The 26,816-nt window shown below is 45.1% G+C and overlaps 4 protein-coding genes across 9 annotated transcripts in view; 2 read left to right on the top strand and 2 right to left on the bottom strand.

Annotated features, from left to right (window-relative positions):
- LOC113592334 (cullin-3-like) overlaps window positions 1-1,515 on the top strand; it is a 55,487-nt gene extending 53,972 nt beyond the window's left edge. The window contains exons 15-16 of the mRNA XM_035527820.2: window positions 958-1,103; window positions 1,187-1,515. Of these exons, the coding sequence (XP_035383713.1) occupies window positions 958-1,103; window positions 1,187-1,318 (278 nt within the window). The 3' untranslated portion in view covers window positions 1,319-1,515. The remainder of the gene's footprint in view (window positions 1-957; window positions 1,104-1,186) is intronic.
- A 1,181-nt stretch (window positions 1,516-2,696) lies between these two features.
- dhrs12lb (dehydrogenase/reductase (SDR family) member 12-like b) lies at window positions 2,697-13,888 on the bottom strand. Of its 5 annotated transcripts, none has more exons than XM_026995950.3 (10): window positions 13,499-13,888; window positions 11,266-11,399; window positions 10,334-10,416; window positions 9,956-10,051; window positions 9,326-9,407; window positions 8,707-8,768; window positions 8,407-8,511; window positions 5,054-5,144; window positions 4,509-4,646; window positions 2,697-3,787 (listed from the first exon to the last, which is right to left on the bottom strand). In XM_026995950.3, exons 1-10 carry the CDS (start codon window positions 13,678-13,680, stop codon window positions 3,654-3,656), a joined length of 1,107 nt encoding a protein of 368 aa, XP_026851751.1. In that variant the 5' UTR covers window positions 13,681-13,888; the 3' UTR covers window positions 2,697-3,653. The 5 variants fall into 5 exon arrangements, 4 of the variants coding, with proteins under 4 accessions (XP_026851751.1, XP_081580170.1, XP_081580171.1 ...); XR_014126237.1 differs by lacking the exon at window positions 2,697-3,787 and adding an exon at window positions 5,389-5,459 and having other exon boundaries at window positions 4,615-4,646; window positions 13,499-13,680; XM_081724044.1 differs by lacking the exon at window positions 10,334-10,416 and having other exon boundaries at window positions 9,326-9,781.
- Window positions 13,889-14,020: 132 nt separating this feature from the next.
- ap1s3b (adaptor related protein complex 1 subunit sigma 3b) lies at window positions 14,021-22,709 on the top strand. The gene is made up of 5 exons (XM_026995952.3): window positions 14,021-14,158; window positions 18,282-18,460; window positions 20,074-20,182; window positions 21,027-21,164; window positions 21,832-22,709. The coding sequence occupies exons 1-5, from the start codon at window positions 14,156-14,158 to the stop codon at window positions 21,865-21,867; spliced, it is 465 nt and encodes a 154-aa protein (XP_026851753.1). The 5' UTR covers window positions 14,021-14,155; the 3' UTR covers window positions 21,868-22,709.
- Window positions 22,710-22,851: 142 nt separating this feature from the next.
- scg2b (secretogranin II b) lies at window positions 22,852-25,897 on the bottom strand. Of its 2 annotated transcripts, XR_014126234.1 has the most exons (3): window positions 25,744-25,897; window positions 23,331-25,170; window positions 22,852-22,992 (listed from the first exon to the last, which is right to left on the bottom strand). XR_014126234.1 is itself a non-coding variant. In XM_026995949.3 (2 exons), the coding sequence occupies exon 2, from the start codon at window positions 25,162-25,164 to the stop codon at window positions 23,407-23,409; it is 1,758 nt and encodes a 585-aa protein (XP_026851750.2). In that variant the 5' UTR covers window positions 25,165-25,170; window positions 25,744-25,897; the 3' UTR covers window positions 23,026-23,406. The 2 variants fall into 2 exon arrangements, 1 of the variants encoding a protein (XP_026851750.2); XM_026995949.3 differs by lacking the exon at window positions 22,852-22,992 and having other exon boundaries at window positions 23,026-25,170.
- Window positions 25,898-26,816: the final 919 nt, after the last annotated feature.

The following is a 26,816-nucleotide window of genomic DNA, read 5'->3' as shown; positions in this document are numbered from 1 at the left end:
GGCCGTTGCTCTCGCAGGAAGCTGTGCAGGCGCTTGTGCAGGTGCTTGTGATCTCAAAGCTCAACTACTGCAACTCGCTAGTTGCTGGTTGTCCTCTATGAGCCATCAAATCTACGAGTGATCCAGAACGCAGCAACAGGGCTAATTGGAATATTTGCAATGTCCATTGATCCTGCAAACATTACATTTCCTAATAATGTTGAATAACTCAAACTCTAGCGTGTACAGTTTGATATTGTTTGATTTTGATATTTTGTCTGATGTGGTTATTTTGCACTTCTAGGTTTCAGGGTTGATTCCTGTATTTCAGTAGTATTCTTGTTCTCTGGTATCTTTGCCTCTTCTGTACTGGCTAGGCTGCATTCTCTGAGTAGATGACAAGGCACTTTTGTAAGTCACTCAGGATGAGGGCGTCTGCCAAATGTCAAAACTGTAAAAACTCTAATGGTGTACTGTTGGAAATCCTACTGAAGAAACATAGTTACAGACAAAACCCCCTTTAACTGAGTTATACAGGGAAGGTACCCAAGGGTGCATGGGTATAGAGTTTAACCTTAACCCTAAACTCTAAACCTTTAAAACCTTAACCCCAACCCCTAACCCTTGGCCTATAGAGTTCGCATGTTCTCCTGTATGGTCAGGATTGCTAGCACTAAGACACAGGCCACAGGTGTACACAGGTCATTATATTGTAGTCCTATTGCTAGGTAAGACTAGCACTACTGAACACACATCTCTACCTTAGATGTCCTATGACTATTGTACCCTCTGTTGACCCCAGAATAGTTTAACCCTTTATTTCTTCTTAAGGAGTCATCAGGTAAATTCAGATGGCCACTGAAAGGCTTAAATGTGCCTGGGTATGATGTGTTAGATGTCTAGATGTGTTTGGGTGTGTGTGAGGCTGAGGGGTATTGCAGACCCATCTGTAATAAAGTGGCGTGTTTTATGCTTCAGTCGCTGCCAAGCAGGGTGAATCTGACCCTGAGCGCAAGGAGACGCGCCAGAAAGTGGATGATGACCGCAAACACGAGATCGAGGCCGCCATCGTACGCATCATGAAATCCAGAAAGAAGATGCAGCACAACGTACTCGTAGCAGAGGTGTGTGGGTGAGAGGTGGGTGTTTGGTCGATTGGTTGTTTTGTACACTCCTAACTGCCTGATTGGTTGCCTCTTTCCATCAGGTGACCCAGCAGCTAAGGGCGCGGTTCTTGCCCAGTCCGGTGGTGATTAAAAAGCGCATTGAAGGACTTATAGAGAGAGAATATCTGGCACGAACACCAGAGGACCGCAAAGTCTACACTTACGTGGCGTAGAGGAGGAAGAAGAGGAGGAAGAGGCAAAAAACAAGAGAAAAACAGACTGTTCGCATGGACTGGGATGGACTGGGATGTTCCTTTTAAAAGAGAAATTCTGGGAAACTGACTTTTTCCTCCAGAACAAACACCACACAAAAAAACAAATAACACAAAAGATCAGAAATAAACAGCAAACCGAAATCAGTGAAACTCCATTACGTGTTGTGGGTTGTGTTCCCTGGATTCCACTTCGTCCTGGAGGCAGAGCTGCAAAAGGAAAATGATCCCTTGGGAAAATGTGAATGCACACTTACTTTTCTTTTTGTTTGTTTTTGTTTGTTTTCAATACTGTAAAAAACAAGAATTATTAAAAAGTACAACAAAAAATAATAAAACGGCAAAATGTGTGTTGCTGGAGGTTAAAAAAAAAAGTAAAAAAAAAAAAAAAAGTTGATATTGAAATCCCTGCTGCGTTCCCAGCCAAGCGCTTCTGTGGTTTCCATGGTAACTGCTCTCTAGACAGTATGAAAACTGGAGGCATCACTGATTTCACGTTTGTGTTGGGCAGACGCAGCCGGTTGTCATGGTCACTGAACGTGTGATTAACAGGAAAGGACGGTGGTAAGGTACAGTAGTGCTGTTCATGGGCTGTAACGGGCCGTGTTGCATTCTGGGATGTGTGGGCAGTGGAAAGTGTGTGTGTGTGTGTGTGTGTTTCCTCAGTGCTCCTGTGTTGATACTGCCCAGTGGGAGTGTCTTGGTGCAGTGCGCTCCAGAAGTATTCGGACAGCCTCCCTCCGTCCGTCTTGTTGCTCTGAATGCTGGAACTTGGGGTGGGCGGGGGGTGTGAAAGCGCTGTTTGGACATGCTGAAGCTGAACGTCTATTCTGGATGAGACTTGATCTGCTGGTGTTGGGCTCACGTGATCCGGTTCACATAGTCCTGCTGTATTATCACCGTAAACAATTCTGCACCGTTCACAACTTTTCTCCTTCATATAAATGCCCCCTCAGACTCTAGCGTTAGTCAGTGCTGAAGAGTTTTTTGCATATGACGCAATCTGATTGTCTTGGAGAATACTAACCAATCACAAGCCATGTATTTACGTTAGAAAAGGACTTGACTTGCATTCATGCTGGCCATGACATTTCGCACAAGTTCACTGAGAATTTGTGCTCTTCAGAAGCACATGCATGTCCCAGTACTCACGGCGATGGCTTGGTTTACTTGGTTTCCGAGGCCTTAAACTGCTGAGGAATATTTTAGTGTAGGCTGAGACCAGCAGTGGGAGATGTTTCAGCATAAACACCACGTCCACGGCGAGAGAGGAAATGTGGACTACACCACCTAAGGGAGGAGTATTCTAGCTCGAGAACTGCAGAAAAATCCAACCAGCCCAGAACAAGCTTTATGTTTAATCAAATGTGGATTTATTTTACAGCATAAAGGCAAATGAGTGTTCTAGGCAGAGAGGAAACAAAAATGTAAATAACTTTGAACATTAAAATGAACTTTGCCATGCAGACTTTTAATATAAATCAGCCAAAGTAGCTCAATGACATTTATATAATGTAGCATAAGAATGCACCTTTGCTTTTCCTTTACTCAGAATTAAAGCAAATGTGGGTCCTGGTTTTGGGATTTCTGTTTCTCTAGCGTTAGTCATGGTGCAGGCCTGACCTGCACTGACAAAACTACGCCACTGTTCCACGTTAGAGAACGCTTTGTTTACATGCAAGTATATTATGTTGTACTCCTGGAGAATACGGCACCAGGACCTGATGCTGCAAACCATTCTTCCCACAGGGAATCATGCCCTTCCCAGGGATAATACCTGAATCCCATCTCCAGAGCATAAATATAAGAGGAACACAGCTAAGTGACCTTGTTGTTCAGGAGTGTAGACGGAGGCCTTGTAACCACTGCACACAGGGCTGCATTCATTAGTCTAATGTAAAATGCCGCTTATTTTCCCATTAAACACATCCGTCTCCTGCAGCCCAGTGTCTGCTTTTGTGACCTATGAGCTGAGACAAATTTCTTAGTATAACACAATAATCTATAGAGTGAGTTTCCTTCCTAGAAATATTAAAGTTTTAATATGTTAGTACTAATTTCAAGATGGTGTATTTAGTTTTTACCAACATGTAATTCCCCATTAACTTTAATCCCTCATCAGTTAGTTACCTAACCTTTAATCCCTCATTGGTCAGTTACCCAACCTTTAATACTTCATGAGTTAGTTAGTTACCCAACCTTTAATTCCGGAAATCACTAAACTGTGCAATGCTAATGCCATCAAGGACGGGGTCCGGGTAACAGGTGTGAGGAATACTGGCTTCCTTGATAGACCTCAGGTGTCCACTGATGATACAGATGGTCTGACACTCATGGCGAGGGTCTCAAGCTGGGCCATGAAGTCCTGGACCTCTTGCTGGGAGCTGTGTGTCCACGCCAGGGGTAGGTGAGCTGACACTGCTCGCCGATCTAAAATACACAGTGTAGTGTGTGATGAGGCAAAGCTAGCTAGTCATGCTACCTGGAAATGTTTTGTAGCCATGTCAGAATTTCGTTTGGTTTCTTTATATTCTGTATCTGACCCTCCGTGACTCTAAAAATCTCACAATTGTTCTGCTCCACCTGAGCATTAAGCAAGTACTCAGTTTCTTATCCATTTCTTGTTCTAGTTCAGTTATCAATCTTAACAAATTTAATTCTGTATTTAATGTGAATTATTCAGTAACTACACTCAATACAGAGTGCAAAATGAAGACCATAAAAACTCCAAGCAGCCCCTGATGCTATTGGCCAAACCAGGCAACAGACCCCCACGCCATTGGCTAAACCAAGCTGCAGCCGCTCATGCGATTGGCCAAAAACAAACAGCAGCTCCTTAAGTCGTTTCTTAAAGATTGCACATTGACTTTTGTTGAAAATGTCCATGATCTTCTCTCACCATAAAAGGTGAGCGTAGCGGGCGTGAAACGCAACATACAAAGCTACATCAAACCTGCTGAACCGTCTCGTTACGCTGTGACAACCCCTTCTATAGTCTTCAACTTTACTCCCATTTGCCCCATATGTGCTATTGGCAACTTTGCAAACTCAAAAAGTTTAAGATCTATTGTCCGTTTTGGCACAGGGTTTCTGGGTAAACAAACGTTATCAAAAGTCTTTAAACCCTTGTAGTGTTCACACACACACATACCCTGGAAGAAGAGGCCGCTGGCGTTGGCGGTGGCAGCGTGGGTCAGGGCCAGCCACACCACCGTGTCTGCTCCCTGCTCTGGTGTCCGCAGCCTTGGCTGCATCAGCTGGTGGAACTGAGGCATTGCCGTGGCAACAGCTGCACCACACACACACACACACACACGAGGGCGGATCTTAGTGGCTTGGACTGGAATCAGTGGTAATACTACTGAGAGAGAGAAGCAAGCACAAGGACGTTTCAAGTGCTGGGTTTCCTAGTGCACAGCCAGGTTTTCTCAGGAGCGCCACTGGACTAAGGCAGCATAAGAGACTAAGTTCTGGTGGGCAATAGCTGTAAAAAGCAGACCAGTTTAAAACTTTTTTAAAAGACTTAAAAACTTTAGTAACCGAACACAAGGGAGCAAAACAAAGGCAGAGCTAGTCAAGAGTTAGCATATAAGACTGGGGTTTTAATAAGGCCTAAACCAGGATTGAAGCACACACTCTGTGGGCTCTGGAGAGGATGTGATCTGATATCAGAGCGCCATGGCTTTTCATCCTTACCTGGGGTGTCCACCCAGCCAGGATGCATCGCTGAGAAGTGGATTTTGGGATGTGCTTTAGCCAACACCTCTGTCATCACCACTTGCTGCCTCTGTAGAACACGAACGAACACACACACACACACACACAGACAGACAGACAGACAGACACAGAGACAGACACACACACACACAGAGACAGACAGACAGACAGATACAGAGACAGACACACACACACACAGAGACAGACAGACACACACAGAGACAGACAGACAGACACACACACAGACAGTGATCTTGTGGGTTTCATAAGGAGTGGTGGAGAGTGAGTGTTTGGGTAAAGGTAGTCATCATTACTCTGGTTAGACCCAGTAGCACGTAGCTGATCACCCCACAGCGCTGGGTGTCGCCTGTTGCTTGGTAACTGCCTGGAGTGGAACAGAAGCCTTGTTTAACATGACTGAATGTCAAAACAATACATATCTTCAAACCCTTGGTGTTTCTCACTTTATTTTGTTCCCTGACTGAGCACTAATGACAGACACAGAAACAGAGCTCAGCATTATAATAGCATAATAGTATTATAATAGTATAATAGCAGTCTAACATCACTAATGCATTTAATTACTGATTTTGGAAAATCATGACTAGGTGTAGGTGAGTAATGGGCAACCAGCAGAATGAAGTTATGACATGCACGCGGCTAATTGGGTGTAATTGACTCATTTAATGAAAGGGGCGTGTTCAAATTAATAGCAGTGTGGAGTTCAATTAGTGAGGCCATTCATTCTATGAAGAAACATGTCATTTATGGCCCTTATTTAAAGAAGGAAGGCAGCAAACGTTGTACCTGCTGGTTTTAGCTATTGCTCAGTGAGTAAAATGGGTCGTTCAAACATTATACCGAAGGAGAAAGAACTTTGATCAAGAAGTTGATTGGAGAGGGGAAAACAAAGTGCAGAAAATAATTGGCTGCTCAGCTAAACTGATCTCAAATGCTTTAAAATGGCAAACAAAACCAGAAACACGTGGTAGGAAAAGAAATACTACCATCCACATAGATCGGCAAAGAAGCATCCAATGATCAGCTCCAGGGAAATCAAAAAAGACCTTCAATTACCTGTGAGTACTGCGACAATCAGAAGACGCCTACATGAAGCCAAACTATTTGTAAGAAACCCTCATAAAAGTACCATTGCTGAAAAAAGACGTTGAAAAGGTCTGCCAAAGAACACACTGACTGGCCTAAAGAGAAGTGGCACAACATTCTATGGACAGACGAGAGCAAGATTAGACCCAAGAAGAACAAAGGCTACAGAGTTTGTGACACGACCCATAAACACTGAATTCAAGCCACAGTACACTGAAGACTGTGAAACATAATAGTTTGGGGATGCTTCTCATACTTTGGAGTCGGACCCATTTATCGCACCATGGACCAGTTTGAATATACTAAAATACTGGAAGAGGTCATGTTGCCTTATGCTGAAAATGAAATGCCCTTGAAATGGATGTTTCAGCAAGACAACAACCCAAAACACACCAACACGTGGGCAACATCCTGGTTCCAGACCAACAAGATTGATGTTATGAAGTGGCCAGCCCAATCCCCAGACCTCAATCTGATTGAGAATTTGTGGAGTGACATCAAAAATGCTGTTTTTTGATGCAAAACCCAAGAATGCAGAAGAACTGTGGAATGTAGTCCAGTCAGCTTGGGCTGGAATATCTGTTCGCAGGTGTCAGATGTTAGTTGACTCCATGCCACACAGATGTAAAGCGGTTATCAGAAATAAGGCTATACAACTAAATGTTAGCTCAGTAATCAACAGAAAAGCTAAATCTGTAAACAACTTTCAGTTTATACTGAAAGTTATAAATATTTGAGTTTGTAAATGAAAATGATGACACTGCTATTTTTTAACAGCCCATTATTCTTTTTTCTTCATTTTCAGTTTAAATTTTGTTCATGTTTTCATTTATAATTGAATGTGCAGTGCTCCCAGTGCCTTTGTGTGTATGGAAATAAATGCTATTATGAGGACTGAGCTTTTTCTGTTATTTTCAACAAACTGCTATTATTTTGCACATATTAGGATTAAAGGTTGGGTAACTGTACATATTTATTTTAATGTGGACAGTATTTTAATGTATGTAGGATTTACATCATGTTAGGCTTTTAAAATGCATTTTAAATTCAGTTCCAGAATTCCACATTTTTAATATATATATGTATGTACACTATGAGGAAAGAAGGGGGCTGAGGACTAGTAAGCATCAGAGGAAGAATAAACCCAGATCCAGGAGCACACCAGGATGAGAGCTCCAAGTGACAAAACACTTGGTGAGTCCCTCGGACAGCAGAAACCTGAGGAGGATGGGAATAAGGAGGAGCAGGGAGCATCATGGGAGGACAAACCCCTGCATACGACGTACCGCCAGCAGACAGTGGGAGTGGCTGATCTGGAGAAATCCTACCAATGGCTGGAAAAGGCTGGACTGACAGACAGCACAGAGGCACTAATCATGGCAGCACAGGAACAAGCTCTGAACATGAGATCAGTAGAGGCTGGATCTACCACACCAGGCAGGACTGAAAGTGGAAAGTTGGAGAATATGGATGGTTGAGAGTAAGGCTGTCCCAGTGGTGATGGGGCCACTTGGAGCTTTGGCGCCTAAGATAAGGTATCTAGACAAATAGGATACTTTGCATTTGGAAAGTTTTTAGACCCTTTAAAATTTTTACACATTTTGGTAAGTTTCAGATTTGTATTAAAATTATGCAAAAATGTTTAGAATGTTTTGTAAATTTGCTGAGATTATTTCAGTAACTGAAATATTCCAGTGATGTAATTATTCAGGCCCTTCACTTAGTACTTGGTTAAAACAATGACATCTTTGCATCTTTCTGAGAATGAGCCCCCAAGTGACAGTCTGGCAGTGGTGGGGTTTGAACTGGAAACCTTCTGAGTACTAGCCAAGTATCTTAGCCACTGAGCCACCACTTATATAGACAGATTTGTGCCTTTCTTAATTTTTTCAGTTCAGTTCATTTAGGTACAGGTGGAGTGCAGTGAAGTTGAAAAACCTTACAAAGACCACTAATAGAAGTAGGACACACCAGAGCTCAACTGCAAGTGTCAACAGAGAAGCAGATACAGTCTTTTATTTTTAATACATTTACAAAACATTCCAAAAAATGTTTTGGTTTTTTTTGCACTATGGAGTATGGAGTACTGTGTGTAGATTGATAAGAAAGACAAGGAGTTGAATCCATTTTAAGATGAAACATATCAAAATGTGGAAAACTGCAGGAAGATTTTGGGCTGAGGCATATTTCCAACCTTTAAATGCAGCTCTGTAACACATACGAACCTTGTTCTGTGCATAGACCATGGTGCCGTCGAAGACCACCCTCTCGGTCTGTAGATCTGCTGTGTCAAGTTTCTTCACTAGCATTCCTCCTGAAGACACGGTCACCTAGGCCAGTGTGGATTATGCATGTCAGACACCTGAATTGTACATATGAAAACTGTGTTCACCATTTCTCATCCTCTCTCATCCCTTCTCATCAACCTTTTTTGTAAAAATTATGAGACTTATTTGCTGATTCTTTTATTAAAATATCTAAAATAAATATACTAGTCTATAATATATGAGTACATTTGTACTCACCACTCTAGGGTCTCTGCTCCTTTCCATCAGAGGAATGAGACACTTTGTCAGAACATAAACACCTGAACGTGGACAAGAGACAGTACTGAATACACACCTGAACGTGGACTAAAGACAGTACTGAACACACACCTGAACGTGGACTAAAGACAGTACTGTGTACACACCTGAACGTGGACTAAAGACAGTACTGAACACACACCTGAACGTGGACTAAAGACAGTACTGTGTACACACCTGAACGTGGACTAAAGACAGTACTGAACACACACCTGAACGTGGACTAAAGACAGTACTGTGTACACACCTGAACGTGGACTAAAGACAGTACTGAACACACACCTGAACGTGGACTAAAGACAGTACTGTGTACACACCTGAACGTGGACTAAATCACATTTCATCTATGATCCTGATCATTCCTAGGTCATAAAGAGTGTTTTTGGGATCCAGTGGCACTATCAAAGACTCTGTTTGATCATGTGTGTACATTAATTTATATGGCTCTTTTAATTTTTAATTGCACAGCTGTTGATAATTTGGTGTAAGTGGCTCAGTTCTGACCGTTCAGCCTTCCATGCTTTGAGTGTGTGGCATGGGTTAGGTTTGTGTTATTTACCCAGGGCGTTGGTGGCAAAGTTTTTCTCCAACCCATCAGAGGTCAGCTGTCTCTGGTTCACCATGGATCCAGCGTTATTGATCTGTGAGGGACAGATGGATTGTTCTTAGATTCAGGTATAAGACCGTTTACATGTCTGCCAGTGATCCAATGTTACTTTTAACAATTACGTGGACCTAAGATACGATCATGTAAACAGCATAGTCTTGATTGTCACAGTCTGATTAAGGTCTCAGTCAACCTGAACTGAGCTTAATTTAAACGTGTTTGACGCAGATATCGGCTACACCGTTCATGTTGGATCTGGACGTTGAAATGTGAGCTCATTCCGCTGGATCCCAGTCTGAGATTATGTATGCATTTCACAGCTCTTCCCTTGTCACCACATACACATGCTGGTGTGTAATTATGGATTTATGACATCACACAAACAGATACGAGGATAAGAGGCCAGAGCTTCTGAAGGGAGAAACAAACAAGACTTATAATGAGAATTCTTTCAGAAATGGACATTATGGGGATCAGTGTAGTTTCTGGATAAACTAAGCACTTGGTTGGTTTGGGTGTATATAAATGCAGTTAGTGTTGTTATTTTTGCCAAGGATTCATTGTGTTTTCTTTAAGCTGTACCAGAACATTGAGAGAAGAGTACTCTTTCTTAAAGGCCTCTGCAAACTCCCAAACTTTGCGTGTCTCAGACAGATCCAACAGGTGGATGTAGATCTCCTGAAAACAGGGGACACGTTATCTTATGAGCCAAGAGAAAGTCAAGAAAATACTACTTTGCACAATAATCAAAATATCATGTCATTCTAAAGAGCATTTTTTTAAGGAACTACAAAAATTAGGTGCTTTCAAAAGCACTGCTGAGATGGCATCACAAACATATGACAAGATTTACAAATCACACACATCCTCTCTCAGAAATCTGGTAATTAGACAATTTAATATGTGGATAAAGAGGACCACAGATCATTTAATCTCAATATCCTAATTCAGGATGCATACGGCATTCCCACTCTTCCTAGCGATCTCCTCTCTGGCTGCTTCTGCCCGCTCCTTATTCCGGCACACCAGGTGAACCGTTCCACCTGGAAGGAGACACGTGGTGACCTAAGATGAGTTCCTAAACTGTGAATGAACCCTCAGCTCTGCAGCACTTTGCAAAGGGCACTACTGTTCCATCACACCTGCTTTAGTACATGAAGGGCCAGTGAATCAGAAAAAAACAAAACAAAAAGATCCAGTCCGCCAAGTTCTTAGAGGGTTCTGTAATGTATATCTATTAGCAAATCCGACCAATCAGATTTCTGATTTAACCCCTTCTCAGCATTCTGAAGAAGGGGCTACACATTTGTTATTCGTCTAAAAGATTTAAAAAAAATGGCTTTCTATGCTAGGTTAGTTTAGCAAGATAACTTTGAATGGTCACTGCAAATGAGATATTGAAGGCTATCCCTTCAATGAGAAACTCAATTCAGTGAAGTTAGCCAACTACACCTATAAATCTTTGTCAGAAAGGAAAACATTATGTTTCTACTTTCTGTAAGATGAACTACGATAAGTTTGAACTATGATAGCTATGAACTACGATGCGTTTCCATGGCTAACAGCTAATCTGGAGCATCAATTTCTGTCCAAGGAGCGGATGATGGACTATCTTCAAAGCCCTGGAAATGGCTCTGTTAACAACATTACAGTATTGCATAAAACAGTATTCCTCAATCCTCAAGAGCCACCAGATGGTCTACATGTTTTCTCTAATGTATGTATCAGCACAACCATGCATGTTCTTAATGCTGTGGTTCAGGTGTGTCGTGAGCTGAGACAGAACAACAGGACAGGCCAACAGGGGGTCCAGAGGACTGGGTTAAGAAGGACTGGCTTTGGAAATCCAGGCCTACTGCTCCAAAGCCGTATCTGCGTTCGAAAGCACTAACCTTTCTTTGCAATGGCCAAGGCCGTTTCTTTCCCGATACCGCTGTTGGCTCCAGTGATCATGAAGGACAGACCCACCACCGACACGTCCAGATCTTTGGCCACAAAGTGCTTGGAGGCTGATTCGTACCCGGCTCTAGTTCAAACATCCAAACATGAATTAAACCAAAGAACGTGTCAATTAAAGCAGTCAGCCAATCACACACTCGGTCAGCACATCAAATGAACTACCACTTAACTGAAATCAGGCAGTATGCTGTTTTATCCGAGTAGCCTAAACTCTGAAATACTTGATTTAAGAATACTACTGTATACCAACATTAGCTGGCATGTTTCTAAATAGTTTGAATTAAACGGCTATATGTGTTGTAAACATGTAAATATAAGCAAGTGTTTTTGGGTTTCATAGACACCAAATAAGGGACTTAGTAGTAGGCCAAAGTGCCTTCTACAGAGCTCCTGCATTTCCGGTTTATTTAGGGCATAGGTCTCCATTAGGGGCGTCACTAGAATATGAATAGTGAGAATTGTAAAAACGAAATGCAGCATTGTTTAATGCAAACGTCCTTTTAGTTTGCCTTTTAAGTAACATTATTTTAGTATTTGTTTAATATTTATAAGGGGGCCACCTGTCATTTTAATTTTATTGCCTTTTTAATAGACATTCAGATTAGGTATTTTCTTTGTTATGGAGTTTTTTTCTTTGTTAATATTCTCTGTCTCACACACAGCGTGACACAAACTGATGGAGATTTTAGCAGTGCAGACGACCACTAATGGGGTCACAGACCTCCGTAACAGGAAGGTTTTCACACTCGCATTGTGTTTGAGGTTTCAGGGCTGTTGTACGGCAGCACTTCCTCTCTCAGGGCAACAGTGCCCCTAAAACACACCCGTGTTCCTCATTGAATTGTTGCACCATTTTTAGGGAAGAATCGCATCTTTGAATGTGCTGTGTGAAGACTGTATGTTTAGTCTCAGAAACACAAGCACAAGTTATAGGCTGAAGGTTTGGTGGTTCCGGCTGTGGCCAGTGAAAAACGATTCCATGTTGAGAATGCAGGAAAAAGGAGAATAAAAGAAGGAAAGTAGGCTGGCTGTGTCCAGCCAGCTTCAGGATGGTGGTAAGGCAGGGCAAGAGATATCTGCTTTTTTGTGCTGTTTTTAACAATATTTCAATATTATTGCCAGCTAGGATAATGATACAGTGCATAATGTAACTAAATTTTGGATGGACTTAATCAGTAAGACCATGTATGACCTTTTTGGTAATCGGTCAGTTGTCTTTGTGTACTTAAGGTGGTACCAGCGCCAGCAAAAAACAGAAAATGTATTCATCACTGCACTCTGGATCTCCCTTCAACAGATCCGTCCGCTTAAAGACCGATCTACAGTCACAATCAGCGGAGGACTAGAAATATGCGATGAGATTGTTCCAAAGCTTGGATATATGAGCACGTGTTGAGGACAGCAGGCAAAACAAAGTGTCATAATTGTTCATCAACAACTTAAACTTTCCCTCAGCATCACGCAACCTTTCAACAGCTAAACCAGCAGTAGCAGTAGAGAGAACTTATAATCAGCAATAACGAGGCGCGTTTGCTGATCTCAGGATTTGTTCTGTACATTAAGGCACGTTAAGCGGTTTTTTTTTTTATAGCGTTATTCAATAACTCAATAACCGCTCGGTTCTGCTAAAATGGGCATTTCTGATGAAGCCGGTACAAACTCGCGGTATCCCTGCGCCAACACACACACCGCTCATGCACCTTCAGGCTTTCTCGGCACTGCTCGGTTTTTGCGCGTCCGCCTTACACATGTGCTGTGCTTGGGGGCGATCCGTGCTGCCATGACAAGGCACATGACCCTCGCAGCTGTCAAAGGGCCCATTGTGTGGAGACACTGGACTCCCAGTAGAAGACTGAGCCGGGCGCTGAGAGTGCTGTGCAGACCAGTGGGCGTCACACGGAGTTCTTCCGCTTGCTTCGCCGTGTGCGTTACGTATTTCAAATATATATATTATCATCGTTTGTATTATAAAGCTCGCAACCAGGATTTTGTTACTCTTCACCACTGCGTAAGTGAGGATAACTTTGACAGAATCTCTCTGTGCGAGGCTAAGTTAATTTGTAACCAGTTACGTGAACTCCTGCCCAGACCAGGACGTTTGTAAGAGGAAATAAAAAAGCGGATGTAAATCCGGCACGGGAATTATCAGTGTGGTGTGTGGCCTACCTCGTATATTCTCGCATCCCTTTGATGAACCACACGACGTTTCGGTAAAACGACATCTGCACAAGTGTCTCCGTTCCCTTCCACACAGTACCTCGGAACAATATGCGACCCATGCGTTTACTGTACCGCTGGCGAACGCCCCTAGCGTTCAGAACCTGGCAGCCAATCAATGTAAACCACATGTACAACACACTCCAGTTCTCCCAGTACACCAGTTCATGGGTTCGTATGTTCGTGTTTGGGCATGACTACAATGTGCAGATACTGGTGGGCGTGAAGGACGAGTGTTTTCAAAAAGGTGAGGATGTGTCCGGTACAGGTGTTCAGGTGCAGCAAATGGGAAAAAACGAGACGGAAGGAGCTCTTTTGTTTCCTGGTAACCGCTTGACGGGGACCTGGCCAACACCCGGACAGGTGGAGCCGCGCGCCCAACCGGTGACGCGCGCTGTAGTCCGCTCTACTCGGACAGGTGCGCCCAATCCCGTAGCGCCGCACCGGTGACGCGCGCGCTAGTCCGCTCTACTTGGAATTGTCTGGACGGGGAGGAGTTCCACACTCCGCCTAAAGCTGGGAAGGTCGGCGATGTGTCCCGCGGAGGCTAAACGGCAAACATTGAACTAGACGCACGAGCTGGGTGCGTCTCCGCGGAGTTTCACTATGGTAAGTGCTGTCGCGCGGGTCGGTCCCGAGGAACCGCCGGGAACTCCCTCTAGCTGGAAGACGCAGACTGGTTGTTTGCACCTGTTCATACCAGGTGGCTGCTGACGTTAAACGTGTAGTTACTTCAGCACTTGTTTTCTTTGATGAAGGCGGTTGTTTAGTTACTCAGTGAAGTTTCCTAAGTGCGCAGTTCCTTTAGGACGTTTTTGAGCTCGTGGCTTTGGCTCGTGTAGGCTGTCTCTCGGTCGAAGGCCACTTCGCGTGAGTGAGCGGTATCGCTTCCGCGAAATCTGCTTGCGAAACGGGTTTCGTCGTTTACCTTGGCACGTGGTGTCTGTTCGCGTGCGTAGCTCCATAGTTACCGAGATTGCGCTGCTCGAGTCCTTCCCGGTAAGGTCGTTTTGCTGTGCGCCGTTGTGGCCTCGACTCCTGCGGTGGTCAGATGTGTGACCTTCCTTCTGTTTGGAGGTAGCCTTTGATGCCTGATTTAGAGCGCGCTCCTCGCACGCGTTTACGGTCCTGACCTGGCGGCAGGTGGCTGGCTCTGCAGGAACTGAGGAATCCGTAATTCCGTTTAATAATGATCTTGACGCCCGGTCAGAAAAGCCACGCGTGTAGAATGTTTTTTTTTTTTGGGGGGGGGGTTGTTTTCCCTGCACTTTTTTAATTTTCAATGGTTGTTTTGTTTTGTTTGTTTGTTTGTTTTGTGGTCATGTGATCAGTGACAACTTTTAGGCTAAAAAGGCTGCTTGGCTTCTAGCAGGGGTACAAAGGTGTGGAGGCGTCCAGTACCGGCCTTCGTGCATTCAACCCTCTCTCTTATACTTTGCCGGATCTCCACCCAAATATCGGGTGGAGCTGGAGCTGCTGGCACTGTAAACATGGAATGGATGTGTTGCATTAAATTAGGTAAACAAGGAGAACTGAGGAACACGGTTGGCATGACGCTGGCTCTGCCCGTCTGTCCTTCTGACCTCGTTAACTGAAGGCATCTTTAGCTCTAGAGTAGGTTAACCAGCCTGCATGTGCAGTTATCGAAGCTTTCTTGGCAGATGCGAGCGTTCGGCGCATGCGCAGAGCCCTACTCTCGCTCCATCTGCTGAAACATCAGCTGGGTGGCTGCTCGGACAATAGAAGGGAAGTGGACAGTGAAGATCTCAGCGGGCGAAGAGCCGCCTCTAGAACGGCATCCAGGATGAGGCTGGCTAACAGACAAAGGCGGGAAACTCCTGTGCCTGTGAAGTTGTGTGTGTTTGTTACACTTGTGTTCAGCATGGTGCCACACACCCATGGAGTTCACCCTGGAGATGGTGTATTCCTGACCATCTGTGTTCATTTAGAGGCATTATGGACCAAAGCTAACACTCCACCCCCTCATTCTGAGCGTCATACCTGAGCTTTTTTTTTTTGTTTTGTTTTGGGTTTTTTTGCTTAATTGTTTACATAAAATACATACAGCACTAAACTCTGGAGCCTGTAAATATGGGCTAGGACAGTAGCTAACGTCCATGCATGCAGAGAGGAGCAGGCAGTTGTTAGAAGAGAGATCTCCTCCTTACTGCGCCTGTCAGCTCTTAGGAGGTGGTAACCACAGACACCTCTACTTCACTGCCCACCAGGGCATGTCTGTACTGTTACCACCTCCTTTCACTTCTCCTGCACCAAGAGGAGGAGAACGCGGTGAGCCTGCTTGAGACTGGGTGAACCTGGGCATCTCTTGCGTTCTCTCTGCTATCCTTTAAACATGAGCATCTCTATCTCTTACCTGTAGCCTTTGCAAATTCTGGCCATTGTGCCAAGCAGGCAAGCTTCGCGGGTCCGTTGACTCGGTTCTTTTGAAATTATGGTTTCTGCACGTTACTGCAAAGATTCCCAGCTCCTAAACTCCATGTTTAAGGTGTGTTGAGTTATTTATTTTGCTTATGTTTTTGGAGTGATGTGTTTAAAGGTTACTAATATCTTGGGGTTACATTTTTGTGATGCTCTCATGGGTCGGTCCTCTTGGCTGAGTGGAGGGTTCATGCCGCTGGTGTTGTGCGAGTGTTGTGGCAACATGACTGAGATTGGGATTTTGAGCTGGTTTCTCTAGCTGACCAGGAAGAAAGAAGCACACACCATCTAGTCTGGTCTCGCTAAAAAGCCAGATAATTTTTTTTTTTTTTTTTAAAGTTCCAATATTGATGTCAAATCAAACGTGTTGATCTAGGATCTGTTACTCTTGGTAAAGTCACAGCAAATTAAAGAGAAATCGGATCCTTGGTCAGTCAGAGAAGCATTTTGAATATGAGCTGTGGTCTTTATGGGCCAGAGTTAGTAGCATTTAGTGAATGTAAACAGATGTGACGCTCCTGTCTTGCTTAATACCGTCACATGTAATGGATGGCGAGAGGAAGATGGCTCGATATAAAAAAATAAAAAAAAATGGATAAATGCTCAAGGTGTGTGTTTTGTTTTTTTTCCCCCTAAATTTGTCGTGCTACAGTGTCAAAATAACACCCCCCCCACCCCCATTTCTTTCTTGCCTTTGATGTTGGAGTAATGACCGAGGGTGGTACCATTTTGGAGTTTGGGTTGGGTTGGTTCTGATTCAGAATAATGGCTGAATAGCACTGGTTCAGTGCAGTGATGCTGGATTGATGATGATTGTGGTGTTGAGGTGGTTACTGTGTTTCTCCTGCACTGCAAGCCTCATGTCAGCAGTGAGCTCTGGCACTACAGACTCAATGCATAATGGAACCATAAAGGCTCATTATAGTCAGCCTGTGTGTGTGTGATCTCATCTTGTGTCAGTCAGTAGGATGCGCACACTAGCACACGAGATGTCCTCAGCCTGGGTTTTTTTTTTTTTGTGTTGTTGTTGCTTTTTGGCAGCAGGTTTGAGTCATAACACTGATAAACATCACCAAGCTGGATAATCATATGCATCTCTCTCTCACACACACACACACACACACACACCATCAGAGCAGAAAGTATTTAAGTAGACAGTAGTTAGCATGGCTGTCTGCTCGGGTATGACGAGGACGGTTAAAGCCGTCCTGGCGCTGCACATCAGCCCTGCATGATCGTCCCATGGCTCCTGTCTACAGGGCGCACCAGAGCTGTTAGAGCTGCTGTGTGTGCAGTCTGAAGTTTAGAACGTGCAGAATTCCAGGCAGTTATCCTCAGGCCTGTGTCCATGTTTGAAGCGTCCTCGCCTGTTTTGGGATTCTCCGGTGTTGCATTGTGTTGTCCCTCCAGTAGTAGCTGTTTCTCCCATGTGAGGTGAGTCAGGGTTTATGGGCCATGGACTCTAGTGTAGTCCGGCATCATCTGCAGGGTTGGTGGAGGAACACTGTTGATCATGAATATATCAGCAGGATGTCGTTCTGCGTTGCTCTTGTGATGAGTGGAGATGCTGGCAATGATGACCCTGTGTGTGTGTGTGTGTGTGTGTGTGTGTGTGTGTGTGTGGTGTCTCAGTGGTTCAGGTACTGGACTAGTAATCAGAAGGTTGTGCTTGGTGAGGTGTGTGTGTGTGTGTGTGTGTAGGGTGTGTGTGGGTGTGTAGTGTGTGTATGATGTAGGGTGTGTGTGGGGTGTAGGGTGTGTGTGGTGTCTCAGTGGTTCAGATACTGGACTAGTAATCAGAAGGTTGTGCTTGGTGAGGTGTGTGTGTATGATGTAGGGTGTGTGTGGGGTGTAGGGTGTGTGTGGGGTGTAGGGTGTGTGTGGTGTCTCAGTGGTTCAGGTACTGCACTAGTAATCAGAAGGTCACCAGTTCAAGTTCCACCACTGCCAGGTTTCCACTGTTGGGTCCTGAACAAAACCCTTAACCCTCAATTACTCAAGTTGTGTTCAGTCATGATTAAGTCAGTGTTGAATAAAAGCAATAGGGAAGGTTTTTTGTGTATTTGTGTTGATGGGGATGATGGGTAGTGCTCTGTCACTCTGCTCAAGGGGAACACATAGGTATTATGGGATATCTGGTACAGGAGGGAATCAAAGAGAAAACACACCAGATTACAGCAAATCTATCAGTTTCACATCACCAGATTAGATTGTATCTCGTGTGTGTGTGTGTGTGTGTGTGTGTGTGTGTGTGTGTGTGTGTGTGTGTGTGTGTGTGTGTGTGCGCGTGCAGATGCGTTTTCTGTTGCTCTTCAGCCGTCAGGGGAAATTGAGGCTACAGAAGTGGTTCCTGCCACTGCCTGAACGAGAGAAGAAGAAGATTATCCGAGACATGGTTGCCATGGTGCTGGCACGGAAACCACGCACATGTAACTTCCTCCACTGGCGAGACCTGAAGATCGTCTATAAGAGGTAAGCAGCTCTGACGAGGCGCAGCTACGTGAGTGAAGACTCGCCGAACTTGGTCCGGTGCTCACGTTTCTGTGCTGTTCAGACCATGTAGCTTGACATGGTGTGAATATGGCTGAGGCTTCGTGAGGTCTCTCCACACACGTGGAGTATTGGTCACATGATCAGTCCAGGGACAACATGGTCGTCTAGTGGATGGTTTTGGTGGGTCTGAAGCCTACCAGAAAGAAGTGTGGGAGTGACGCGGTGCTGGTCTGCTCGGGTCTCTACATGCTAGTTCCTGGCCAACCAAGCAGAACCCTGCCTCTAAAAACAGATCAAGCACTTCCCTTCCAACTCTGCTACACTAAAATGATGACCTGGGGGTGTTTTGTAGAATCTACTGAACTAATTTGGAGTCTGAAGTAAAAAACCAAGTTCACAGTTTGAATTTATACTGAAGTGAAACCACAGAACTTCAGATCTTGGCTCTCGCTGAGATTCTGCTCCGTTCTCTAGAGATCACAGAATCTTGAGAGTTAATGAGGTCCTGCAAAATGCTTTTGTCTTTACAAGTTTCTTGAAATAAAAAAATACAGTTTATGCAAGGGCTCTGTTCAAAATAGCCTAAAACATACGGTATACTGTGTATTGGACTCAGTATGCACTGTATACTACACTAGTATATACTGTATACAGCGCTCAGTATGTACCGTATACTACACTAGTATATACCGTATACTGCACTCAGTATGTACTATATACTGGGCACTGGTCCTTGTAGTAGTATAGTATGTGGCAAACACAAACCATACTACGAGGTCACGTGAACGTATGAAGGGTCCACACACTTGGGAAAGATTTTCCATCACTGTTGCATCATGGGATGCAGTACACCATGAAGATGGCTCTGGTCACATATTGGAATATTTGGCAGAAGTAGTGTCATCTGGGTGTCTTTCTCATACTAAAAATGTTTTTTGATTACATACTGCCCATGGCATACTGATTTAGGCCCCAATCGGTATGCAAGTAGTATGTAGTTGGCCATTTCAAACAAAGCCAAGTTGTGCCGGCTTACAGGAGGGGGTGTGGCTCGAAGCCGTCTTACAGGAAGGGGTGTGGCATGGAACTGGCTTAGAGGAGGAGGTGTGGCTTGGAACCATCTTTAGGAACTTAAGGAGGAGTGTTGCTATAATGATTCATCTCCTTTAAGGTGAGTCAGAGCCCCAGAACAGAGTGTTCAGTGAACCTCAATGAACCAGTAACCCTCCCGCACAGAGCAGCTAGCAGTGAAAACAGTCAACTACTGCAGTAACAGCTAATGTGGATGGTAGTTTCTAATCCAGTGTAAACACTGCTGCTGTTCTTTCTGTGTATGAAACAGAATCATTGTGACCTGCTGTGGTCTGTATTTCAGAAGGTTATACTGTGGCCTGGAATCTGACTTTGTGTCAGTAGTGTCAGTAGATGGACCCAGTAGATTGTGTCAGTAGATGGACCCAGAGACCAACCAGTGATGTCCTTCACATTGTGTGTGACCTTGTCCTGTTGGGCTTCACATCGATTACGTGACCCTGTCCTTTCACCACTTTCACCGCAGTTTCCCATGTTTGGCGTTGGTCTGCTGTGTGCAGGTATGCAAGTCTGTACTTCTGCTGTGGTCTGGAGGAGCAGGACAACGAGCTACTGGCCCTTGAGGTTCTGCATCGCTACGTTGAGCTGCTCGATAAGTACTTTGGTAACGTGAGTACGCAGCCACTGGCCTCAAGGCCTCGGAAATGTCTCGCAGACACCAGTCCACCGGATCTAAAATAGCCGCCCCGTGCGGGGTTAACTCCAGCTGGGCTTTAAGTTCCACCCTACTTCAGGGCTCCGTTCTGACCCTAATCTAACACCCGACTGATGACGATGACGATGATGATGATGATGATGATATAATACACAATTTGCATAGCACGTTCTTAAACATATGCATAGCAGGAGAGTAAAAAAATGAAAAGAAAATGGTACAAAAACAATTTAGTAAATTTAAATTTGGTTTATTTTAAATAGAAGACTAAATTTGATTTAAGGAATAAAATGAAAAATTAGTAAAAGATATATTTAAAAAAAGATTTAAAGTAAAAGGCCTTTTAAAAACTGGAAAGGAGATAAAAGTGCACTTGCATTTTTCAACACCGTTCAAAGTTAAAAGTGAAAAACTATATTTTAAAAACAAGCGAAGTAACAGTAGAGTCCAGGCAGAGCATTTTAATTAAAGGCCTTGCAAAATACGATCAAGGTTTCAGGAATATTCGGACAGCTTTGGAGGCACCCGCAGGTTAGGTCATTCTCCTCGTGGCTGAATAAACGGGCTAAATGTGTGTAATCTGAAGCAGAGCAATACAGATGGCATTTCCGTTTTATTTTGTTGCACTGGTGGAGCTGCTGGCGTCATGCCGCTGACTTCATAGGCCTGTTCCCTCCAGGAGGAAGAAGAGAAGCAAACGCGATACATGACACGAGGAAGTCGAACTGAAGTAAAGTGTTTAGTGTTTGAGCTCGGCTATGAAAGCTTGACAGAAAATGCTGTGAACTGTTCCCTCAGGTGTGTGAACTGGACATCATCTTTAACTTTGAGAAGGCCTACTTCATCCTGGATGAGTTCCTGATGGGTGGGGAGATACAGGAGACGTCTAAACTGTCTATTTCCAAGTCTATTGAAGCTTCAGACATGCTACAGGAGGTGAGGGGTTCGGTTCAGTGAAGTGGGGAGGAAGAGGAAGAGGAGGTGGTGAAGGTTGGGGGGGACAAGACTGTACTGGGAACAGTTTGGGTCTTATTCATATTCTCTCATACAACATCCCCAAAACCTGTTCACCTCGGTACTAGGGCCCCATACCAGTCATACCAGTCTCAGGCGGCCAGCAAGAAGGCAATTACAGGTTAGATTGCTCACAAAACGTATCAAATGGAAACCCTCACGTTTGGTTTGGTTTTAATCAGCCTCAGGAATTAAGATGGTGCTGTTAAACGCCGGCAGTGTTTCGTCATATCCATTGTTGTGGAGATCTTGCTTAAAAGGGTGAGAATGTTTGACGTTAACAAGGGCTGCACAAGTAACGGCGTTTATTTAAGGAACACTAGTTTAAAAAAAACACCACTAGGAGATTTTTGATGAATATGACATGAGAAGTCTGATCAGCAGTGAACTTAGCACCTCCTGTTCCTCCTGCAGCAGACTGACTCCGTGCTCGTGGGATTTGGTTTCTTTAAAACGTGAAATAAATATAGCTGCTGCGCTGCCCTAGAGTGGAACAGGAGCCCGTCAGCCACTGCAGAACCTCGCGAGGAGCTTCATTAGTGCAGTATTATTTGGGTCAGAGATTCACTGACATTTCTCCTCTCCCCAGACAATGGAGGAGTACATGAGCAAACCAGCCTTTTAGTGGTGGAGGCGTCCAGGCCTCCGTAACCACCAGTAGACCTCTGCAACCGCGCTGCCTTCATGGCTGTGGACCTGCCGCCATCTGAACCTGGCTGAACTTTAGCAGAGGAGCTTACTGGACTGTCCAGTTCCTGTTGAAGAGGACTGCGTATGAAGGAAATCTGTGGGAATCTTTTTGTTTGTAATAATAAGGGGGGGTGCCAACTTTTTCTGTACCACACATTTTAAGCTGTTAATCAAAGGGATTTTTTAAGTCATATTTGTATTTTACATTGAGAATGTGCACAATGACTGTTGACCCTTGACAAGGTGACCTTTCTTTTTGGGGGGTGGGGGATGTTTATTGCTGTAATTAGCTTGTGTGTGACTTAAATGGGGCACGTTAGCGGGAGGAGAGCACAAAGATGGGAGGGGCTTGAGTGGCACGTGACTGGGAAATACTGTGCCCATTAGCAATAACGTCGCAGTGGTCATTCTATCGATGTAAGACTCGATGTTTTCACCAGATTGGCAAGGCGAGATCACCATATGTGCCAGTCTGTCGTCTCTGTGGACGCGCCATACCCCACCATTACAATGCCTCGTGGAATCTGTTAAAACCTTTAGACCCGACCAATATTTTGATTTGCAATGATTCTGTTGACTCATGAGTTGAAGTGCCTAAAGAGAGATTTTAGATCTTCATTTATTGAATATGCTGCATGTCTCGTGAGATCAATTAAATCCATTTTTAAAAATTGTAGGGATTTTTAATGCATCCAGTTTATCACTAATGCTGATTGTAGCATATTACAAAAGCTTCTCGATTGATATTGACATTAAAGTTGTATTTTGATAAATTTACGGTTGTCTTTTTTTCTTGTACTTGTACATACCGGAGCTGTCCAAGTTCTGAAAGGACGTAGTGCGGCGTTGGTGACGGTGAAATCTCTTCATTCAGGATTTCATACGCGTGATGTCGTCAAAGCGACGCAACGTTTCAGGAACCTGCACGCCGATCGTTGTCCTCGTCCTCGCTCAAATTAGCCAGTACTGGTTATTTCAGTAAACGGACGACACGTGCCTCCTGCTTAAATAACTGCTGAGTTCTGGTCTGCGTATGCAGGGATTTCTGCACAGCCACGTGCTGGATAATAAGAGAACACAATGCAGCGAGAGGGAAAAATAATACAGGAATGCTTTATTAATCTGCGTCATCTCACACTGAATAACATGTACAAAATAGGCTGATTACGAAATGAGTATCACATCCACCTTTGATGATGCTCGTATGAGGTGGGCATACAAAGCTCCGCACTGCTCGGTAAAAGCGGACGTCATACCAACGACCGCAACAAGAACGCTCGAAATACTACTACTCAATAACAGACGAAATGCCATTTACTCTTAGCACGTTTATATAGGATATAATATTTACATCATAGAGAATTTCATGAAAACTAAAGCACTTTAAACGTCGGTTACTTTTTGAAGAAATATAGGCATCGCCCACTGTGGGAGGGATGACCATCGGTGTTCCGTTGCGCTGCTCTCGTACCCACTACATCCCGGCAACCGATTTACTATGGTGCTCTTTCTCCCCTTCGGTTACGGACTCCGGGAGCTGCAGGTTAGTCTGCTCCGGTCCCGCGCTCTCTTTTTGCGGCGGCTTCTGCGGTGCGTCTGCGTCCTCCTTCGCGTGCGTGTCTCTTTTCACGGGCGCACTCTTACCAGTGTCCACTTGGTCGAAGTAATCTTTCATCGCCTCTTCATAAACCTCGTACGGAAAGTGTCCGTTTAAACCGGGTTCTCCAGCTCTTTTTCTGTCGGAGGCACTAGACTCGGGGTACTCGGTCAGGAGCTTGGCGGCGAGGAAGGTCGCCACCTCGTCTTCGTCCACAGTGTCGTCATAATCGGCTTTTCTTTTGCTCGGTCCCCTGGGTATCTCCGGTAGCGCGAGGCTGCCCCGCCTGCCGCTTGGCGTGAAGTATCTTGACACGGAAGTTTTGTAAGGTCGCGGTTTGATGTAATATTTGGCATTCTTGTTGGCTAAGTTACCCAGCCCTAGGACCTTCAGAATATCCTCGGTCCTGACGTCCGCGGGTATGTCGCTCAGTGTAACCTCGGGCTGGCGGCCGTTGTAATACTTGATGACCCGACTCTTGTAGCGCGGTGGGCTGGGTTTCCTCGGAGGTTGCGAATCGGGCAGTCGCTGCTGTTTCCTCGTCTCTTCCATAAAAAGCATGCCGACGAGATCTTCGGGAGGTATTTGCAGCTTCACTGAAACAGCCGACAGCAGCTGTTTGATTGCCCGTGGGTCGAACAGAGAAGGACGATTCAGTAGTCTCCTTCTTCCGTTCTGCGCGTCCATCAGGTCTCGTTTCTGGGCCTGGTCAGTCATTTCCAGGACCTTCAACAGGTAGTAATCCACAAGTTTTGTGTCATCATCCGGGTCCTCTTTGGCTTCAAACGGGCTGGCTCGTCTCTCAATCGTCTCAGTCTCCTCTGCACTGTCTCCCAGTCCCCGGTCAAACTCTTCATGACTGCCCTTAACTACCTCCTCCGTCTCTACTTGTTCCTCTAACGGCATCCAGTCCTCTCCTCCGGTCACGTCTTCATACGCGAGGTTTCTGACCCTGTACATGTCGTCACTGGCGTCATCGTCGCCAACCGGCTCGTCTCTCTTCTGGCTCTGCGCGGCCGACAATGTCCCGAGCTCTTCGAGTATGGAGCGCATGTTGGCGAGGCTCTGCGGCGTGTACTGCTCGACCATGTCTTCTGTGGCGCGCTTGGCGTCTCTGACGTTTTCCTCGTCTTCAAACATGAGCGGATATTTCTTGTGAGGCCTCACGATTCCCCCGTATTCACCCGCGGGGCTTTCGGCTTCAGCAGCCGGGCGTCTGCTCGTAAACACGCGCCGCTCGTCTCCAGGCGTCAGCGCGCTCTCCCCTGCCTGCTCCAGTGTTCTGAGCAGGGCTCGCACCCACTGTGGGGCCTTACTGTCGGGCCAGCGGGTGGCATCCTCGCGTGCGGGAGCCTCCTCGCCCTGCAGCGATGCGAGTTGCACCAGAAGGCGGAATTTGTCCACCTCGTCGTAGTTCCCGGTTGGCCCTTCCGAGCCGTCTGTCCGCTGCTTCAGGCTCTCAATATACTCCAAGGCTTTAATCATATCAGAGCTCGGGGCTAGGTGTCCGGTATCGTCCCCACCGCGCAGCCGGTGGGGGCGAATGGACGCGCCCTGCACGGCGAGAGAGTGAAGGAGAGCGGCGAGGAGAACCGCTACTTCTCCTGCTGAAAGCTTGCGTAGGGGAAGCGTCATTGCCGCCTAAAGGAAAACAGAAACATATAGAGTATAGTTAATCACTGAGGCTCGCACAATGAGTGAGGCTTAATCAAAAGCGGTCCTCGCTTGCTGTTGGTTATTACCGAACTATTCAAAATGACTCAAAATATGGCATAAATTATTACGCGAGAAACAGGTCGGCCTCTCTGAGCAGAACTGAGATATGTAACATCATAACATGTTTTTAAATGACTACAGTAGCCTGCCGGATGAGTCACCACCCGTTGTCAAGGTAACCTTTTACTTGTGGCTATCGTCACTCGATCAGACCGATATTTCCCTTGATTTTTGCTACAATTATATAACACTTTTTAGTATTTCGTGAAACAGAACGTAGACAAACTTGAACACCCCGATTTAAGCACAGTGGCGTGAAGTGTGTGCAATCAATAACCGACAGATAAAATCGCTGCTGGTACAATAAAATGTTAGATTGCGCGAGGAATCAAGAAGCGCTGCTTTCCTGGTTGTTGGATGCAGCAGTTGGATGTTGCATAGTTCATAAACACAACGATCTGGTCAGATTGCCAGAAACTATGATCCCAAAGCCCTTACCTTTTGTGAGGTAGGAGCTCAGAGAAAAGATGCAGGCGAAAATAGCATTTCCTCAGCGTGCGTCCTAATGCGCGCCTGTTCCGTTTCAGCACCCGGACAGCTCCCCGCGCTATATGAAGCGCCACCTGACCAATACGTCACCGCGATGCGCGCAGTACTCGCCTGCTCCTCATATTTGTGTTCAGCCAGGCGGGCTGTCGTGAGCACAACAATGAGCCGGTAGTCGTAGCCTACTGCGCACCACTCGCCTCCGATGTTTGTCTGTTCTTGTTTGCGGTGAGGAATAAGGGGATAACCAAGTAACATATCAATATGATATATATATACATATATATATATATATATATATATATATATATATATATATATATATATATATATATATACATTATATATATATGTGTGTGTGTGTGTGTGTGTGTGTACATATATATATATAGTATAGTGTGTGTGTGTGTGTGGATGGGTGTGTGTGTTCTCATTCTTGCTGTTGTGTTGATGCTGTTGTTATCATTATCACATCATTGTTAGAATATTTTAATAGAAGCATAACATGCACAAAGTTGGAAACAATAACATGCTTAGAGCCTGGTAATATATTTTTAGATTAAAACATAATTTTAATGTGATGATGTGGAACTTGCGTGAGCGGTTTATCTCCCTAATAAATATAAGCCAATACGTTTGACGCACGGAAGCCATGGAGTTAAATCCTCTGGCGATGACTCACGCGCACGCACGTAAACGCGCGGGCGCACACACACACACACGCACACACACATACACACGCACACACACACGCACGCACGCACGCACACGACAGCGCAGCAGCTTTGGCGATTCATCTTTGTTTAGTGAGAAGGAAGCTACTGGTAAATTCAGTGACGAAGACTGACCCTCTCACTCTGTCCACGGAAATCGAGAGACTCTCGACACAGACCAGCTCGCGCGCTGGGGACTGTGAAGGACGCGTTAACGCGGTACCAGGTCTGCTGCTGCCCAGACTGGCACGCAAACCGTCTTTCAGTTCTGTAGATTCTATAACACAGAAACTGCTCTGGACTCTTTAACAC

This window comes from Electrophorus electricus, chromosome 11 (assembly GCF_041902795.1).
Source record: "Electrophorus electricus isolate QZ-2024a chromosome 11, ASM4190279v1, whole genome shotgun sequence".
Lineage (NCBI taxonomy): Eukaryota > Metazoa > Chordata > Actinopteri > Gymnotiformes > Gymnotidae > Electrophorus > Electrophorus electricus.
Note: the sequence above shows the minus strand (reverse complement) of the source record. Positions and strands in the feature narration are given on the sequence as shown.

Coding starts and splice junctions, on each gene's coding strand:
- dhrs12lb (XM_026995950.3), bottom strand. CDS start 13,680: ATGTGGTTTACATTGATTGGCTGCCAGGTTCTGAACGCTAGGGGCGTT. Junction 9,408..9,955: donor ACTCTTCTCTCAATGTTCTG/GTACAGCTTAAA, acceptor TGTCCCTCACAG/ATCAATAACGCTGGATCCAT. Junction 4,647..5,053: donor TGGCTGGGTGGACACCCCAG/GTAAGGATGAAA, acceptor TGTGTGGTGCAG/CTGTTGCCACGGCAATGCCT.
- ap1s3b (XM_026995952.3), top strand. Junction 18,461..20,073: donor CTGAAGATCGTCTATAAGAG/GTAAGCAGCTCT, acceptor TGCTGTGTGCAG/GTATGCAAGTCTGTACTTCT. Junction 21,165..21,831: donor CTTCAGACATGCTACAGGAG/GTGAGGGGTTCG, acceptor TCCTCTCCCCAG/ACAATGGAGGAGTACATGAG.
- scg2b (XM_026995949.3), bottom strand. CDS start 25,164: ATGACGCTTCCCCTACGCAAGCTTTCAGCAGGAGAAGTAGCGGTTCTC.